General features: G+C 29.5%; 1 protein-coding gene across 1 annotated transcript in view; it reads left to right on the top strand.

The window, feature by feature from the left end:
• LOC131843615 (uncharacterized) overlaps nt 1-19,395 on the top strand; it is an 82,001-nt gene that overhangs the window by 31,394 nt on the left and 31,212 nt on the right. Inside the window, 17 exon segments of the mRNA XM_059192287.1 lie at nt 75-219; nt 5,356-5,490; nt 5,806-6,012; nt 6,110-6,295; nt 8,570-8,673; nt 9,178-9,324; nt 9,500-9,703; nt 10,387-10,485; nt 10,608-10,748; nt 11,001-11,210; nt 11,295-11,439; nt 15,558-15,626; nt 15,910-16,083; nt 16,354-16,560; nt 17,440-17,625; nt 18,189-18,320; nt 18,768-18,953. Coding sequence (XP_059048270.1) covers nt 75-219; nt 5,356-5,490; nt 5,806-6,012; nt 6,110-6,295; nt 8,570-8,673; nt 9,178-9,324; nt 9,500-9,703; nt 10,387-10,485; nt 10,608-10,748; nt 11,001-11,210; nt 11,295-11,439; nt 15,558-15,626; nt 15,910-16,083; nt 16,354-16,560; nt 17,440-17,625; nt 18,189-18,320; nt 18,768-18,953 — 2,677 coding nt within the window.

Raw genomic sequence — 19,395 nt, 5'->3', positions numbered from 1 at the left:
GACAATATACTTACTATAAAAAAATAGCAAAATAACGATACAAATGTATCTATATGTAATATTACTATTTATAGGTTAGTGTTACCGATATATTTGACACCAGCAAAGCGGATCTAAGTGGAATCTTGGAAAACAATGAACAATTAGGTGTGTCAGCTGCGATACAAAAGGCTAATATTAAGTTCGATGAAACAGGAACAGAAGCAGCCGCTGCTAATGGTATGAGTAATTTATTGTGTATATGTATTAAATAAATATGCATTTTTGCTACTTCTCATGTTAAACGTGGTAACTGTAGAAACAGGATATATTTAATTGAATCAAATTATAAATATTCACATGAGCTAACTCTCATGTTGTCAGGGACGTCTACGATATTGGAATCACCAGTAATGTGTTCACCAGTCAAAAGATAGTAGCTATATTTCTTTAACATTCTGATGCAATTAACAACATATGGGGTATCGTGTGCATAAATTTTATTCTAAATTAATATTTTCTTCTCAATCGACACGTCCTTAACAGAACGATCGTGATCATTACGTAGTGGCGTATGAGGCGCTTGTCATCTGATGTACGACAGCTGTCGTATGTTGTCATCTGTTGTCTTTACTGGCTGTCATTCTGGTACACTCGTGAAGTGGACCGCCTAAATCAATATTTACAATCGCTAATTTTACTATTTACAAATACGACTCATATAGTGACTACCACGCTCGTATACCCCCTGATATGTTAGTTCAATAGTTTTCATAGTCGTTATAAGGTATAAAGCAATATTGACCAAATATTTAAATATAATTTATTTAGTGCACTGTTATGATATGTTGATTTTATATAATGGGTTTAGTTTATTTTTTGTAGCTATAAGATAATTTGTATTTGGATTATAACCAGTAATAAATTATTCTAATACATTATATATTAAGATAATTAAAATTGGGTTACTTTTTAGTAATAATATACTTATTATTATTTTATTTACTATTTATTTACACAGTGATTATTTTTTCCAGCTCTAGTTGTCGGAGTAACATCAGTAATATCACAGGAAATTATATACACTTTTAGGGCTGATCATCCCTTCATATTTTACTTGACACTTCAAAGGAACCCATTATTCTGTGGAGTGTATGCTGGAAACTAGTACAGACTACTCTATAATGGAACAAATATATGTATAGTATTTTTATGTATCACAAATTGAAAAATTTATAATAATATAAAAATTGTTAATAATATACAAGGCATACGTTGTTGATAATAATAATAATTATAAAATGTACACTTAATAAATAATCTGAATATTTCGAAAACTGTGTTTCATTACATGTAGTGTGGTATCATGATTTTATAACAAAGATGAATCTTCATTATTTTAAATGAAAGTAAGAAAAAATAAATATCGTATTTGGTCAGTTACTAATCTATTATTATGACTAATGAGTTACTAGTCTAATTTGTACCTACATTGTATAATGGATACACACAGACATATGAAAATATTTGTAACGTACTTACGAGTAACATACATACTTTATATCATACTTTGATAAAGAAATATACCGAGGACTCTTCCTAGAACACGTTTTATCCAAGATTACGGTTTTCACAATTATCACCAGTAAAAACCTCGCTAACGGTACACGTTAGCGGGCCTGCAGTGGATGATGATATGAGTATGAGGTAAATTTGTCCAAACATTTGTGACAAATTACCCAGGAGTTCACTACAATAACTTTCAGGGAGAGACCACTTTAAGGATTACCTGTCGGGTCATTTCTAACATCAATGAAGTCGATAGTCCTGTGACTAAATCAGGGGAATGCAAGTAATAGGGATAGTTCCACTCCACTGCGGATGATTGTGTACATAGCATAACTTAGCTCCTAGCCAATGTATTAAATTGAAGCAAGCATTACGTATTAGCAATAGATTGTAGGAGTACCTAAACCAATTTTAATGAATAGCACAGAAATAACTGAGCTTGTAAGTTATTTTGGAATAATTTTTAAAAAGCCAAACAAAACGATTATTTTTGAAAATTTATATTAAAAACAAATATGTAATCATTACGGCTATTTCCGATTGTACGGTGTAGATTAGGAAACTGGATACTGGATAAAAGGCAAAACATCTTATCCTTTAGAATGGCAACGTATAATTGTTAACGTAGGTATTACTTGATAACGTGATGGCTTTAGTGCTATTCATGTACATAGGCTACTGCTTAGCTTAGGTAGCTACACCTAAGCCAAACAGCAACCGTAGCCTATATGTTTAGCATTCCAATAAAATAAAAAACGTAAATAACCGATCTTTATATTTTACAACCATTTGAAATTGATCGTCCGTCTAAGAGGCAGTATAGAATAAAATCTTTCTTATCTGAATTATCTATTCATCAATACATTTGATAAGATTATTACAGTATAGGGAAATGTCCATTTACTGTGAAGTCAACAATACACGGATATTATATGACAGTTGTGTACTAGATGTCAGGGGCATACTATAATAAGATTAGCGTTATGAAAGTATAAGATCAAAATACAAAATTCAAAAATAATATATAGAGGTCATCTTTCTTTAGGTAATTTTAATAGTAAGTGATCATTGTAATGACGGCCTATCTTGTAGTAAGTGGCTATCGTCGGCGTAGATAATGAACAGCCCCATGGACATCACGTTATCTATGTGACACCTGTGTGTGCTATGTACGTTGCTATGCATCCGTACACTGTAATTTTACTGCTTAATCTTCACTATACCCCATCAACGGAAACACATCTTTAAGTTGCTTGGCGGCTGTAACAGATGAGACAGACTTCAAAAGTACCTCGGTCAGCTAAAATTGTATATTGCGGAATTTGACCATATTTTTAGAATTATTAATTAAATGACCTCCCAAAGCGAGGAACACAGTGACTGTCTAGGCACTGAGTACACACACAGAGTGCCCGGAGAATGAATAAAACTTCAGCACTCATAAACGAGATACACCGTTCAGTCAGGAAAATGTTCGGTATAAGGACGACCCAACGGACAACCGAAATACCAGTAGGGTTACACCTCCACAACCTAGTACAGGCGTCCGCCGAAGTATTAAAGAAATAGAGGCCAAGAACGCGTCCACAGTTTCATCCAAGGTGCAGAGGAAGCACACCTCTGTATAAATAAAGCTAAAACATACCTGGCGCTCTAAAAAACATCCGTAAAGACGTGACTCCTTAACATCGTCATCATATCCTAGGTGAAAAGGCCCTACAGACTCGTGAAGGAGTCCGAGGAAAACCACAAGGTCTCTCTGAACTGAGCGCCCTCTAGACCTACGTATATGCGAGTATTCTGATAACTAGTATTCTGTTTTAAATATATATCGATAAGCAAGTCCGTAGTCCGGATTCATTTCAAAGGCAGATCCTGCGCATTGATGATGTATCAATACTATTATTATTTCAAATCGTGTCTACAAATCGTCTTAAAACATGGACTATGTATTAGCTACACATAGGAGATTAATATAATACACACTACAAATAAACTTTTTATGAACTATTAACACACGATGACACAGAACTCATTATTATGTTTTTGTTTTTTGTTTATTGTGAAAAATATTTACATTATTGCATTATGGCTAACGTGTACAAGGGCGTATTTTCGTGAATTATGTATTTATCGTCTATCCGCCGTTATGGCTAATTTTTTCTCCGGTGTGTGCACCGCGCTCGATGCTAAGTTCACACTGATGTGTGCCGCCCCCTCCGCCCCGCTCTGCCGTCTATACGGCGTGAACAATTATATACTTATATTAACACAGAAAGGATATCTATTGCTTTTGAACCCATACTAGCAACACATCTCCACTCATGTCCTTCAATGGGATGTTAAATGCTTTGGTGTACATAGTTCGATATCGTAATATATAATAAAAATGCTTTTAGAGAACAAAAACATATTAGACAGATGTATCGAGACGAAAAGAGAGTTTTGATCCTGCGGAAAAACCGGCTCCGCTACTAGTCTTTTTTGAAAATTTTATTTAGTGTTTGATAGTCAATTTATTAAGAAGCGGTAAACGGGCACATCAGAAAACAATTAACTTAATATTAGTATGTAATAAATAATAATGTATTATATTATATATAATAATAATGTATTATATTATCTGTGATATTAGTAATTGTTTTTTTTTGTAAATTTCCATTTGCTATTACATTTATTCTGTACATATAGATTTCGTAATTTTACCAGTATTAACCACATTTAGAAATAACAAAAATAGCAAATTTAAATTGTCATTACTTCAGTAGGCAAAAGTCATATTATTCAAACAGCTGCCATAGAAGTGCACACTCACTGTTTATTGACGCAATTAAAAAATATATAATTCGAAAAATTGTTTGTTATATATACAAGTTTGTCTTTTAAAGTAAATTTATTTTACTTCATTATATTCTTTATTGAAACAAGTGCAAGCACGTATCAATACCATAGTATATAAGAAGTAGGTAAGCATAATTGGTAACATTTGGGATTGAAAATTGGCCTTCAGTTGGCATAATGCTGAAATATATTTTTCTTGTTGCTATTATCGCTACTGTGATTATTTCGGTGTCTTCTACAGGTATGTAAAAACGTAATTAACTGTGTTAGTAATAATTAGCAAAACTTGTCGATTTATTAATAATTTCAAAGATAAAAATGGATAGATAGATATGGATATCTACTTTATAGTTCTTAATTAAAAAATAATAGAAACATGAAAAAAAAATGAAATATAGTTTTCCTGTCGTCCAGCAAACCTGTATAACTAAAAAGAGAATATTCTTTCCATCTATTTGTAGATAGACTTTCTATAAATTAAAAGAAAAACACCATGACATTGTAGATTGAAATGTCTTAATATTTAATCTCGTAACATACTCGAAAGAAACATGTTCATCATCGAATTCAGATTCACAAGCATCATCATCAGCATCAAGTACAATAATGGCTATGAGTATAATGTTTGTACTACAGGTATACGTAATTAGTAATGATTACATATTACTAATTACATAGGTACGGATGGCTTATTATTTTATGAATAGTAAACAGGCTGATATTTTCTCTGATTAAAGTGATTTTTCAAAGTAGTTTCAACTTCAGAGCCTAAGTAAAAAAGGTACTAATGTCGCTGTATCTTTATGCATTTTCACAGTTACTTGGTATTGACACTTTGATTTCGGACTCAAATTGACATTATAGCTATTTTAACAATACACTTAAGACATTTGAAATATCAATGGACTTTTTAAAAAATATGAATCGTTCAATTAATTATTATTTTATAATTATTATGTCATCCAGCTACTAGTGCATCTGCATCATCTGAAAGTTCAAGTTCAGCATCTGGAAAGTCGTCATCAAGTTCATCATCATCAAGCTCATCGTCATCAAGCTCATCGTCATCAAGCTCATCATCATCAAATTCATCATCAACAGGTTTGTCATCATCAAGTTTAGACTCGTCCAGTCTTTCTCAACGTCTACAAACAGAGAAACTGGTATAAACAACAATTACAGATATCTGTTACTTTGCTTACTTGATAAAGTAAAAGCAAACCATATATAATATTATTTCCGTTTCAAAACCTTTTTTTCAATTGGAAAGAAAGTCTTTCGGGTTATAAGTCTTCATATTATCTACATTAGCGGAATCTATTAATTTACATAAGCGGAGACAAATTATTCAGAGTTATTATTTTTTAACACTTAAGGGCATTATTAAAAGTTCCCGTGCTTATTGATTTATTGCAGCTAGATGTTTAGGACGCAATGAAGTATACGACTCATGTCCTCCTGTCTGTCCGCCGCAAACTTGCGACTCTATAGGCAAGAGCTACAGTTGTCCTTCTATACCTGTTAATCCGTCTTCAGTACCTGGATATTGTAAGCCAGCTTGTAGATGTAAACCCAAGTATTTTAGAAACCTAAACAACGTATGTGTTTCAGTGGAACAATGCTGTAAGTATTGTTGATACTTATCGTTTATTACCTTAATAGTAACCGCAAATGAGTATACTAATTGATAATTCTATTATTATTAATACATCCGTTTTAGTAAAATGCAATGGGACCAATGAAGTGTATGACGAACACCCTGTAATCTGTCCGCCGCAGACCTGCGACAGTATCGGCAAGAGTTATTCATGTCCATCTCAGACGGTGTCATCAAAAGGAGCTTGTGTTTGCCGTAATGGTTACCTTAGAAATGATACTGGAGTATGTATTCCTAAGGAAGATTGTGGTAAGTTATCAATAAAATATTATTATTTATTATCAAGTGTATAATTATATTAATCCGCGGACTCCAGTAGATGCGTTTTTTTTTTAAATACGTTTTTCAGCATAATAAAAAAAAAACTATTAATTGGATCCTGTAGTGTCTAATCTTTCGGTTTTTTACATTTACATTTCATTAGTCAATTTCATTATTGATCAAAGGAATCAACAAAATTAATAATAAGAATAGTATATATGTATATATCTTTATTGTTCATAAAGAAAGGATATTTACAAAAAAAGAATTTAATATAAATATACTAATAAAATTCAGCCTTATCGCTCAAAGCAATCTCTTACGTACAATCTGGTAGATCGAATTTTTGATCTTATATATACATGTATAAATAAATATGTCTAACTAATTAAATAAAGTAAAATGCGTATGAATAAATAAAATATATAAATAAATACATATATATATATATATATATATATATATATATATATATATATATATATATATATATATATATAAAAAAAACAAAACATATTAGAGAAAGATTTTTGTGTAGGAGAGATAGTCACAATCTTCTTAATTTTTGAAGATAGCATGGGATTGTGGACTTCTAATAGAAAATGGCTAGGAGTTCTAAAGACGACATCCATTATTTCCCTGTGGTATATTTTGTTTGTACTATCCTTGTGTTCTTATGTGAAAATAAAATGAATATTTTGTAAATTGTAATGGATTTGTATTTTCCTTCAAATGATTCACTTAAGAATAACATATTTAAAATGCGAGAGTTCTGTGTTCCTATTTTAAAAGTAATAAAATATAAAATAAAACAAAATATAATGCAGCAAAGAGGTTGCGTACACTTGTAAATAATAATATCAAACGTGTTAGACAAATTTAGATGACGATTCGAAAGAGCATTTCGTGTTGCTGGTTCTTTGAAATATATGGTCGGGCCATTCTTTTTCCTTTCCAGTCAACCAGTCTTTTTTCTATACCGAGATATACTCTGTACAAAAATGTAGGTAACATTTGTCACTTGCCACTACTACACTTATCATGTGGCTGCAGCTCATTTAGCGTTTCAATTATTATTGCTAAAGAAAAATCTTTGCCTACACATTATGGACTTCAATTACTTATATTTTTGTACAGGTGTTTTAACTACATTAATGAGGTAATCATGATGAATTTTTAGCGGCTAATATTTCGGATTGTGTTGTGTTTTCATAGGCAGAAGGAAAAGAGGAGCTGAAATGATGACTTCAGTGTATTACAGCCCAGTATTTGCTTTTAGTAACATGATTTTTCCAATTGGAGATAATTATTGCTAAGTTTCGCGTAATCATCTCAACACACAAACTCTTAATACTATATTTGTATAAATAAATTTAAATATTCTATACTTACTTTCCTCCACGTTCCTGCTCATCGTACGAGCTTCGTTTCAAAATCTTTCACATTACAAGCCATCAAATATTGGAATGAGTTACCCCTTGACATTAAATCTAGCGCTTCCAAATTCTCATTGAAATCAAAATTACGTGAACACCTTTCTTTGAACTAGAGTAATTCCTTTTATTCCAAACTTCAATACCATTTAATTTTCCTCTACACCCTTCTCCTTCAGGAACCTGACTTTCATTGTTGATTTGTATATATATGTATTGGTATGTATGTATATATATTATTAAATTATGTAAGTATTATGTATTACATATTAATCATAATGCACCGCCCACATGAATCTCTGTTTGCCCTATGGTTGACTGGGAGAAAATTCCTCTAGGTATTAAGTCTGCCATGTGCACCTTTATTTATGTATCTGTGCATTAAAGTTTTAATAAATAAATAAATAATTATTAGTTCTGTTACGTCATAACAGTCATAAATTAGTAGAATTTGAAGATATATTAATAGATGATAATGTTCAACAATAAAATTGATTTTATTTATGACAAAATTAAGATAAAGACAATGTGTATAAATTTTATCAATTGTAAAAAATGTACAGAAGTAGATAACTGGAGAACAGAACTTATACGTAACGTAATATATACGAAAGTAATGAAGTTGTATACAATATAATAATATTTAAGTTTTATAATATAATAATAGTTAAGTTGTTGCTGAAGGTAAAAACTTAATAATTATTATTTGCATAGTTCTGATGATAATTTTAAAGAAATTTGACATAATATTAGCTATTTATTTATTGAATTTGAATTTTAAAAGTTCATAATTCAACACTAACATAATATTTATAAATTCTACAACTAGATTCCTGTACATCAACAACAACTGAAATTCCGACAGGAAATGATGAAGACGCTCAAACCAGCTTGATACAAGGAAATATCGATTTCACTGGAAATTTTCTATATGTTAGTAATATTTTATACCAATAATTTTATAAAACATTTGCTATATATATTATGCGTATATAGCTAATATTATAAATAAAAATATTATTTTTATTTATAAAGTTATAAAAATTATTAGCGTTCATATTATGTGTATATCTAAACGCTTAACTAGAATGATTGTTTTTTGTTATGTTTTTTTGTTTAATGTTGATGTAAAGTTACAAATTTTTATATAAGCTATTTTACATAAGCTATTTTTTATACACGCTAAAATGCCTATGTTCATGTATTTTCATATATATACCTTTATTATACCTTTATTATACCTTTCATATATATCGATGCTCTTATAATTCTTATTGTTTATAGACTTTTTGTAGTTATTATAAATATATTCTTTACATTTTAGGAAATGTTAAAAATACACCACTTATGTACAACACATTTATGTACATAACTGTCACTCAGCTCACTTTCTTTATAATATTAGTATGATAGACTTAATCCATTGTTTTATTTCAGGAATTAATCCAAAAGAATCCACTAACCAGCATAGTAATGTCGCCATTCTCTGTTTTAATTCCTTTAGCCGAGTTAGCTCTTTATACAGAACCTGGAAATTCAATCGATCAGTTATTGAAAATTCTCAATCTTAAGAGCAAGAATGAGGTAAAGATATTTTATACTGTAGTCAATTTATTATTTTTATTAATTGTTCATATATATTTTAAAATATAAATTATACATTATTAAATTCAGAAATAAATAACAAAGAGGTATGCACGTAGATGGCTTGTACATAATCTATCTATGTCTAATTAATTATGTATATTTGAATTTAAAGATTCGAAGTGTATTCCCGCCGCTTATAAGTTCACTAGAGGCACAACAAGAAGCTGTGTTAGATTTGGCTGCCAAAATTTATGTGAACGAGAATTTCCAACTAACTCAGAGTTTTGCTAACGACACACGTGATGTCTTCGGTGCTGAAGCAGAAAACATTAACTTTAGTCAACCCGAACAAGCTGCTGACACTATTAATGCCTGGGTAGGTATGAACTAACTATATTAAGCTATATTTTTATCAATAGATATGTTTCAAAATAGAAATGAACTTCATTTTGCTGTAAGATTTGTTATTGAAATGACATTTAATTTCTCTCTCATTTCTAGACTCGATTCATCATATGTACAAAACTAAGTTATTTATGATATAGAGTATAACTGAGCCTAGTAATAAACAATAATTATTATTTTGCATATTACTAAAATATATTCATATTTTTTATTTCATTGAATACAATGACTATTTATTGGTTTCATTACCATTTTTCTTCTTTTTATTAAAGGTCAGATTATTTAAATAAAATAATAATTTTCATAATATTAAACTATATATAGTTTAATATTATGAAAATATTTTTTTTATTACATAAATATATTTCCTAATTTATTTCTTAGTTCTTTAATATATTATATGAAGATATTATTAAATTCTTAGATTTAAAATAAATTTAATGATTGTAGTTAGTGTCAGTGCAGTAACTATTCGCTTAAAATCAAGAACTTAGCAGGAATCATTACTTCGTCTATTCTCTAAAATATTGTGTTATTCACATCAGTCAATATCAGTCTGTTTTCTTTTATTTTTCAAATACACAATATACTGCAAATTATCTAAGTTGTGAATATAATTCTTTTATTAATGTATTTATTTTTATATAACTTCAGGTCGAGAAAGAAACAAGAGAGCTTATAAAAGACCTTGTATCTCCTAGTATGTTCAGCGCCTCTACTCGTTTAGTCTTGACCAACGTCATATATTTCTTGGTAACTATAATAATACAATGTAATCTTATCTTATCTGTGATAATATTGATAATATTGAATTCAACGCACTTAAAAATAAACTTTATTGATATAACTTTTTTTTTACAATTTTTGTCTCACAGGGAAATTGGGAGAAACAGTTCAATCCAAATGATACAAAAAATGATGATTTCCATGTCAGTAATAGTAATACTGTGCAAGTGCCATTGATGTTTCAAAAAGGCATTTTTAATTATGCGGAAAGTGAAGATCTCAATTGTAAGGTACGTATACACGAGTAGATATCGGCTGTCTAGGATCTTTAACACGACTTCTGATTATCTTAGGAATAGGTGATGATGTGTGTATTGTTTAGGCTTATTATTATTATTATTTTAGATAATTTCGATTAGTTGGTATGTACGATTAGGTTTAGGAAACACATATATAATAAGTTAACCATATTATTTGTTTTTATTTTTGTTACCAAAAATGTGATATAAGTATAATTAAAATATATTAAATTTTTGTTCTAGATTATTGAAATAGTATACAAAGGAGGCAATTTCTCATACATAGCTTTCCTTCCAAATGACATAGAGGGCTACAGTGCACTTGCAGAAAATCTTACAGATCCCGCTGTATATAAAAAAGCTCTTGATTTATTAAACGACGAAACTTGTTTGCTTTACATACCAAGACATGAAATTGCTACCTCTATTGATTTAGCTGACATCCTTCAAAAGGTAAGAAAAAAGATAATATGTACTGTTAAAACAATATTTGTTGTATTGTTCTTGTAATATTGTTTAACAATATTTTATTTGTAGGTCAGTGTCACCGACATATTTGACTCAAGCAAAGCGGATCTAAGTGGAATCTTGGAAAACAATGAACAACTAGGGGTATCAGCTGCGATACAAAAGGCTAAAATAAAGTTTGATGAAACAGGAACAGAAGCAGCAGCTGCAAATGGTATGAATAATATACTATACATATATTAAAATATTTGTACTACAATACATATTATTCAGACTTTTTTTGTCACTCAAACTAACTTAACTATTATTTCTTCAGCCAAATTATGCAATTTTACCTTCAGAATTTTAGTAGACTTTTCCTTCCCGTCTCTTCTCCTATTGTCTCATGCTTCCCCGTCCGTTTATTTTATACCTATCATGCTACTGATGCTATTATACAATACTTTTTTAATATTAAATGTTTATATTGAGTAATAGCTTGTATAGGAAAAAGAAAAGTAGGACATTTTTTTCCTTCAATTTATTAGAATTGTCTTCATATCTTAAGAAAAATGAAAAAAATGTGACGTTAGTCCACTTGGCAGGCAATATTTTGATTATTATTTATATAAATATTATGTAATACATTGCATAATTATTTTTTTCAGCATTTGTTGTGGGTATAACAGCAGCATTACCGCAGCCAACTGTATACACCTTTAGGGCTGATCATCCCTTCATATTCTATTTGACACTTGAAAGGAATCCATTATTCTGTGGAGTTTACGCTGGAAACTAGCAAAAACTACCTACCGAACAATAGAAAAAACATTATGTATTTTGTTATTATATTATATAAAAATTATTTATTATTGTAAAATAAAAATATTAAATTATAATAAATTTCGGTATTATGGAAACTGTGTTTTATTATATGCTGTATAAGATTTTTAAAGAAAGACTTGACAATGATATTCTTAAGAACTAGTATAGGTACTGTATTAGTATTAAAGAGAGACTAGACAGTTTTTTTCCTTTGTAAAACCTGAATACTTTGTGGAAACGTTTGTACAATAAATTGATTAGAGTCAAAAATAGTATATAGATAAGAAATAATTAATCGATGTTATTATTAGTTATATAAAAATATATTTTATGTTACCTACCACAATGAAAACAAACTTTGTCTAGGACTTTCGTTCATGCGGTGGTGTTCAATAAAATATTTCGTATCTGGTACCTATTCAACAATTCGTTTCACAAGATTATTATATTATATATTCTCTTTCTTCTTGAACTCGTGACAGAATGATGGCCTGGATTTCCTGTAATATCCAGAGACACCTAATGTAACATCCACGAATAGACGGGGATTATAAGAAGTTCTCACAGTGCAGAGGTTTAATGGACAGTACTAAATTTAGTTGAAGTCACTGGCTTTCTGGTATAATAAAAATAGTACTGTTATGAGATATATAAAACGACATATTGGGTAATCCCATATAAAGCATTTAATGCAAAAATATATGTGAAAAATTAAATTAATTTCTAAGTTAGAATATTATTAGGTTCATTAAATATGTCAATAAAATAGAGTATTAATTATATATATATATATACATACACTTTTGGATGTATAATATAATTTTGAGGACTCAGAGTAAAGAACTTATAAAGTTAGGCACATTTTGTATATTCCATATCGACTACTACGGTCTTTTATATTAATATCAGGCGACAAATTCTATGAAATCATTGATTTACAAATTCTAAGATACTATCTTTGGAAGTACTTCATAGGATAAGATAGTTAGCATCAAGCTAATGAGAAATTAATATTTTCAATCCTATTCTAATATATGTTGTTTGGTGATACTTTGTGATACATCAGTGATATACGTTGACACTACTATCGCTGCAATTTCATCTATAACTTTACGAACAACACAGTAGGTATGCAGGTCCGATCAATAGGATTTCTACTTACTTGCATATCAATAAGCGCATTAGTCAGTCGGGTTTGTATGAAATATGAGCCGATCCCACTCCACTGATGAGCTCTATCAATCATATTATTATGTCAAATCGTGTAGCCTGTACCACTTAGGTTTGTATGCCATCGTGCTTTACTGACTTTAGTCACTATAAGTAGACTTGCTTAAAACTATCCATAAAGCATAGCACTTGTCATATGATTATAATGGGTTCAGTTCCTATTAATTGTCATCGTGATGGTGATAATCGTAAAATAATTATATCAATTTACATGACAATTAAGCCTGTCACTACTGAACTTGGTTTTTCTTTTATAATACAAAACCTACTTTACTTTTCTGTAATAAAGCACACTTTTTAGTGTTTATATAAATGTTATTATTAATTGTTCTATTATTTATTATATATCCATATCTACACAAATAAATAAAATTAAAGTGCCCGTTTGTAATTTTAAATTAAATGCCTTTCACGAAATGCATATAAAAGTATGTACGGTCAAAAACAACAAAAAATATTTTTTGTCTGTCCGTTTATTCTCGCTAATTTCTAAAACAGCTGGACCTATTCTGACTTGACGAGGCTTCAGTTACTTTTATTATAAAAATATTTATATTCCACGCGGACGCAGTTGCGGGAAACAGTTAGTTTTTTATAATTAGTTATTTTAAAACTTGCACGTTTAATTATTAATACCGTAGGACATGGGTGAAGGTATGAAAAGCGATATAAATAAAAAAATAACTGATTTCAGCCGTGAAAACTCTTTCAAATTATTATATATATACTGGTTATAATCCAGTAAGATATATAATTAAATGAATTTATAATCAATAAGGATACGAATGCCGTGAGTGCTGTGTGCGACACACAGCACTCCACAGTTTTTTGTTGGACAATCTAGTGAGGGTAGTTAAACAAACTACAGGCACTACTGACATTGCTATCACTCTACTCCAGTCGGCAACATAAATTAGTCTTGTGTTTGCGAATTATACACTTAATACTACGTTTAAAGCACAGATAACATAATATTACATAGTTTTAAGTATTCCATTGATATCACGGTACTACAGTCAGCAATGTAAATTAACCTTGTGGCGAATTCTATTACGTTTCAAGAAGTATTCAAAATATTCAATAATATAATCAGTATAGAAATAAATATACACAAACTCTTCCCGAGAATCGAAATCACGGTTGTTACTCCAGATTTATTGACTAAGTACGGCACAAGTCGGTAAATAAAATAGTAATGGATGAGTATGTTGTCAAATAAATGACAAATAGTTAAATAAATAAATATAAGTTTAATTTTAGTGATTATTTAATCACTCAAATTAAACTTATTATTTCTTGTTTTATTAATATTTATTATTAAAACATATTTAGTTCAACAACGAACGTAACGAACGAACAAAATGTTTATTTTTTTTATTTTTTCGTATACTCTGTAACATCGATATAACAATTTACAGTTTTTACAAACAATAAAAATAGAAAATTAAATAAGATATTGTCATTTATTTATTATAGATCAGTTATTAGTCAATTATTCAAACAGCTGCCATAGAAGTGCATACTCACTGTTTACTGACGCAATTAAAAAAACTATACAATTTGAAAAATTGTACTTTATGTATACAAGTTTTACTTATAAAATAAATTTTTATTATTTCATTATTATCTTTATTGGAACAAGTGTACGAATGTATCAACACTGTTAGTATATAAGAAGTATGGTAGTATTGATAACATCGATATTGGAAATTGTCCTTTAGTTGGCATAATGTTGAAAACGATTTTTCTTTTTGCCATTGCGGCGTGTGTGTTTATTTTAGTGTCTTCTACTGGTATGTAAAACATAATGAAACCAAATTGACATGATTGATAAAATTATAAAGATCATGAATGAAATTATATAGATATTTATATAGATATGCCTCATAGATTCTAACCAAAAATTAATTAAATTAAATAAATAAAACGAGATCACTCATATCCGGCAGTAAACCTATAAAAATTATCAATAAGTTACTTAATTTATGTATAGATTTATTTAAAAAAATAACATATATTTGATATTTTATTAGCAAGACAGCACAAAATTGAATAAAACACACAAAACAGAACAATAAAACAGACATTAGAGATTGATTCGATAACAATAATAATCTTTATTTGTTCAAGACATTAATAATTAATGTGACACATCATTTGTAATAACACATATTATTTGTCACATTTTTTAAGGTGCATGTTCTGCTAGGAATGTATAAATTTATATAAATAATAAATTGATTGCATTAAAAAATGAATTATAAGATATTCTAATTAATGTCATTTTTTTCCCAACAGACTCAGAAGAGACATGTTCGCCATCGAATTCTGGGCCAGAATCATCATCAGAGTCAAGTGGCAATAGCAGTAAGTTTATTATTATTACTATAACGTGATACATATTATATCGTATTCGGGAGAAAATATGCTATGCTAGAATCTCATTAATGAGATTATATTTATTGTAACAAGTTAATTAGGAATTTCATTATTCATTATTATAAAATGTATATTCTGATGTAACTTTACAGTAATATAGATTATTACTGTAAAGTTTCATCAAAATCCGTTCAGTAGTTTTTGCGCTAAATAACAAACATCCATACTCACAAACTTACGCGTTTATAATATTAATAAGATTTATGATTAGATTCAGCTTCTAGCGCGTCTACATCATCTGAAAGTTCAAGTTTAACATCTGGAACGTCGTCATCAAGTTCATCGTCATCAAGCTCATCATCATCAAGTTCATCATCATCAGGTTCATCATCATCAAGTTCAGCATCTTCTAGTTCTTCCTCAAGTTCTACAAATAATGATACAGGTATAAATAACAATGGGAGATAATGACATAACAATAGCAAAATAAAACCAAAGCACAAATAAAGTAAATATACCGAAAATTGTATTTCACAACCATTTTACCGATTTATTAATTTGCATAAGCAGAAGCAGACAGACATTGACAACTCGTCTCTGTTCATGCAAATTAATCATTTCTATTAATATGGAGAACTGACCAATTAAATAGATAAACTATTATTTTTTAGTACGACATTATGCAATATTCACGTGCTTGATTGATTTATTGCAGCTAGATGTTTAGGAGAGAATGAAGTATACGACTCATGTCCTCCTGTCTGTCCGCCGCAAACTTGCGACTCTATAGGCAAGAGCTACAGCTGTCCTTCTATACCTGATAATCCGTCTTCAGTACCTGGATATTGTAAGCCAGCTTGTAGATGCAAACCCAAGTATTTTAGAAACCTAAACAACATATGTGTTTCAGTGGAACAATGCTGTAAGTATTACTCTTGGTGATTTTTTCTTAACATTTATATTTTACAGAAACAAACAGCATGAAACAATAATGCTTAATTGTAATTAATAAAATGAATTTTCATGTAATATAAAATATATTTAAAGAAACTATTGTTTTTAAAAATTGTTTCATTATAAGACATCAATGGTTATGTATGCAAATACGAGTACATATATATATATATATAACCTTATTGTAATTTTACATAACTGTGTTCTTTAATATATATTTTTGCTTTGAATTGTGATGAAGCCCCGGATGTTCATTTCCAGGCTTGCTACTATTTATTTAAAGACGACATTTTTTATTAATTTACGGGATACAAAACAACATTAAACAATAAAATATATACACATAGACATAACAGTTTTGTATTTAACTACAATTTTTTTCCCTATTTTAACAGAGTGTATAATCACTATACATTGTTAAATAGTGTTAATTGCTATTGGATTTTACTACCTTTTCAATAATTGGTCTGCTGTAATCTATTACATTTTTTTTTTGCCTACGTTTGTGGTTATCTACCACATCTTTTGTGGTATTTATTTTCTATTATTTGTGTTCCAATTTCGCATTTATTTCTTTTTGTTCCAAAGTGAGAGCAGTATTTAATATACTCTTTGTCTTTTCTTTACTGTGCGTTATAAATAAAGTATATTCTATTTGTCTTTCAATGTAAGTATATACTATTCTTTTGTAGATGTGTGTTTTGTTAAGTAACGACTCGTGTATGGATTTGTAGATGGTAATTGGATTCTGTAAGTGGCTCTGCTTCTCCAGGCAGGACGATATCTGGCGGATCTGCTAGAAGTATATATAACCGTATATTTCTTTAAATAAGTATATTATTTTTAGCAAATTGTACTGGTGCCAACGAAGTATATGACGAGCAGCCTAAAATCTGTCCGCCGCAGACCTGCGACAGTATTGGCCAGATTTATTTCTGTCCTGCTCAGCCGGTTTCATCAAAAGGAGCTTGTGTTTGCCGTAATGGTTACCTTAGAAATGATAATGGAATATGCATTCCTAAGGAAGATTGTCGTAAGTGTCAACTTAATAAAATATACTTTACATAATCCTATGTTTAGTTAAGTCCATCTTGGTGGAGTATAGTTGTAGTAAATTTCTTGCAAAAATAAGCATAAAAAATATAAAACATGTAAGGTCTTTCAACCCTTTAATCGCAATTGTACATATATATACAGCTCAATACATGTATAATTTTCATATTTATTATAGGTATAACACGTAAGATATCAGATTTATCGATTTTGCCAATTACATTTTATTATTCAACATAAGACTTTTTCCATGGATACCTCAATCAATTTGATTCATATTTGATTCTTTGCAACATATTATATTAATGACGTAGCTCCACCTAGTCATCGTAATGTTTCACTGTTCTTACTAAATCCTTTCTTCCCGATTCGAGAAAAAAAATGTTTACAAGTTTTTGTATTTTCGTTTTATATAATCGGTTCATTGCCACTTAAGTATACCAGTCTATTATTCTATTATAGAGGTATGTAGTTTTAATTTCTAGTAGAATTTTATTAATTACATTATTTGAGATAATCATATGGTTATTTGATTTACTACAGCTACATGTTTGGGAAGGAACGAAGTGTATGATTCATGTCCACCAGTCTGTCCACCGCAGACTTGTGACTCACTAGGGAAGGCATACAGTTGTCCTGCTATTCCTGTAAATGCATCTTCAGTACCTGGATATTGTAAGCCAGCTTGTAGATGTAAATCTAATTATTTTAGAAATCTAGACAACCAATGTGTATCTGTGCAAGAATGTTGTGAGTATTATTATTATTTTATAATACACTTCAATATTCAATATAAAAATAAATTATTGTACACAATGTATATTACATTAAACTCATTTTTTATCGAGCCCTAGAATATTATTCTAAATATCACCTTTTGTTACGAGTAGTTATATGCCATATTCATGGTACTTTGAATGCACTAAAATCCTTTATATTCGGAATTACTTTTTGAGACGAAATACTTAATGTATTAAATGTTTAATACATTAAGTAATTTTTATAAAATAATACACTTGTGTAAAAGCGAAATAAAATATTCTTTCTTTATTACATTTCTTAATTCCACTATAAATTATGTAAATAATTAAATATTTGTATAAATATATATATGTATTTTAGCAAAATGCAATGGGACCAATGAAGTGTATGACGAACACCCTGTAATCTGTCCGCCGCAGACCTGCGACAGTATCGGCAAGAGTTATTCATGTCCATCTCAGACGGTGTCATCAAAAGGAGCTTGTGTTTGCCGTAATGGTTACCTTAGAAATGATACTGGAGTATGTATTCCTAAGGAAGATTGTCGTAAGTATCAACCTAATAAAATATATTTTTATAAACATGTGTTTTGTTACACCTATCTTGGTGGACTATAGTTGTAAATTTCTTATAAATATAAGCGTAAATCAAAATATAATACACGTAGATTAAACAAATAATGCTCAGTATTAATTTCGAGTATCCTATAGTTCTTTCAATCCTTTAATCACGATTATATATACCTCAATGCCGGAATATGTTTTCATATTAATTGTATAATATGTAAGACTTAAGATATGAGCAATTTTGTCATTTATTGTTCAACTTTTTTTCGAGTTTTTTGGGTCTTCGAGTTATAGGATCAGTCCATTGTCACTTGTGTTCGCCAGTCTTATATAAGAATTATCTCGATAAGTGTATTATCTCGATAATTCTTATAAAATGTTGTGGCAATGGGTGCCACTTACAATCTGGTCAATTTAATTGC

The sequence above is a fragment of the Achroia grisella genome, unplaced genomic scaffold (assembly GCF_030625045.1).
Source record: "Achroia grisella isolate CSIRO2021 unplaced genomic scaffold, CSIRO_AGI_Agris_v1 utg327, whole genome shotgun sequence".
NCBI lineage: Eukaryota > Metazoa > Arthropoda > Insecta > Lepidoptera > Pyralidae > Achroia > Achroia grisella.
The sequence above is the reverse complement of the archived record's forward strand: the minus strand, read 5'-3'. Positions and strand labels throughout refer to the sequence as shown.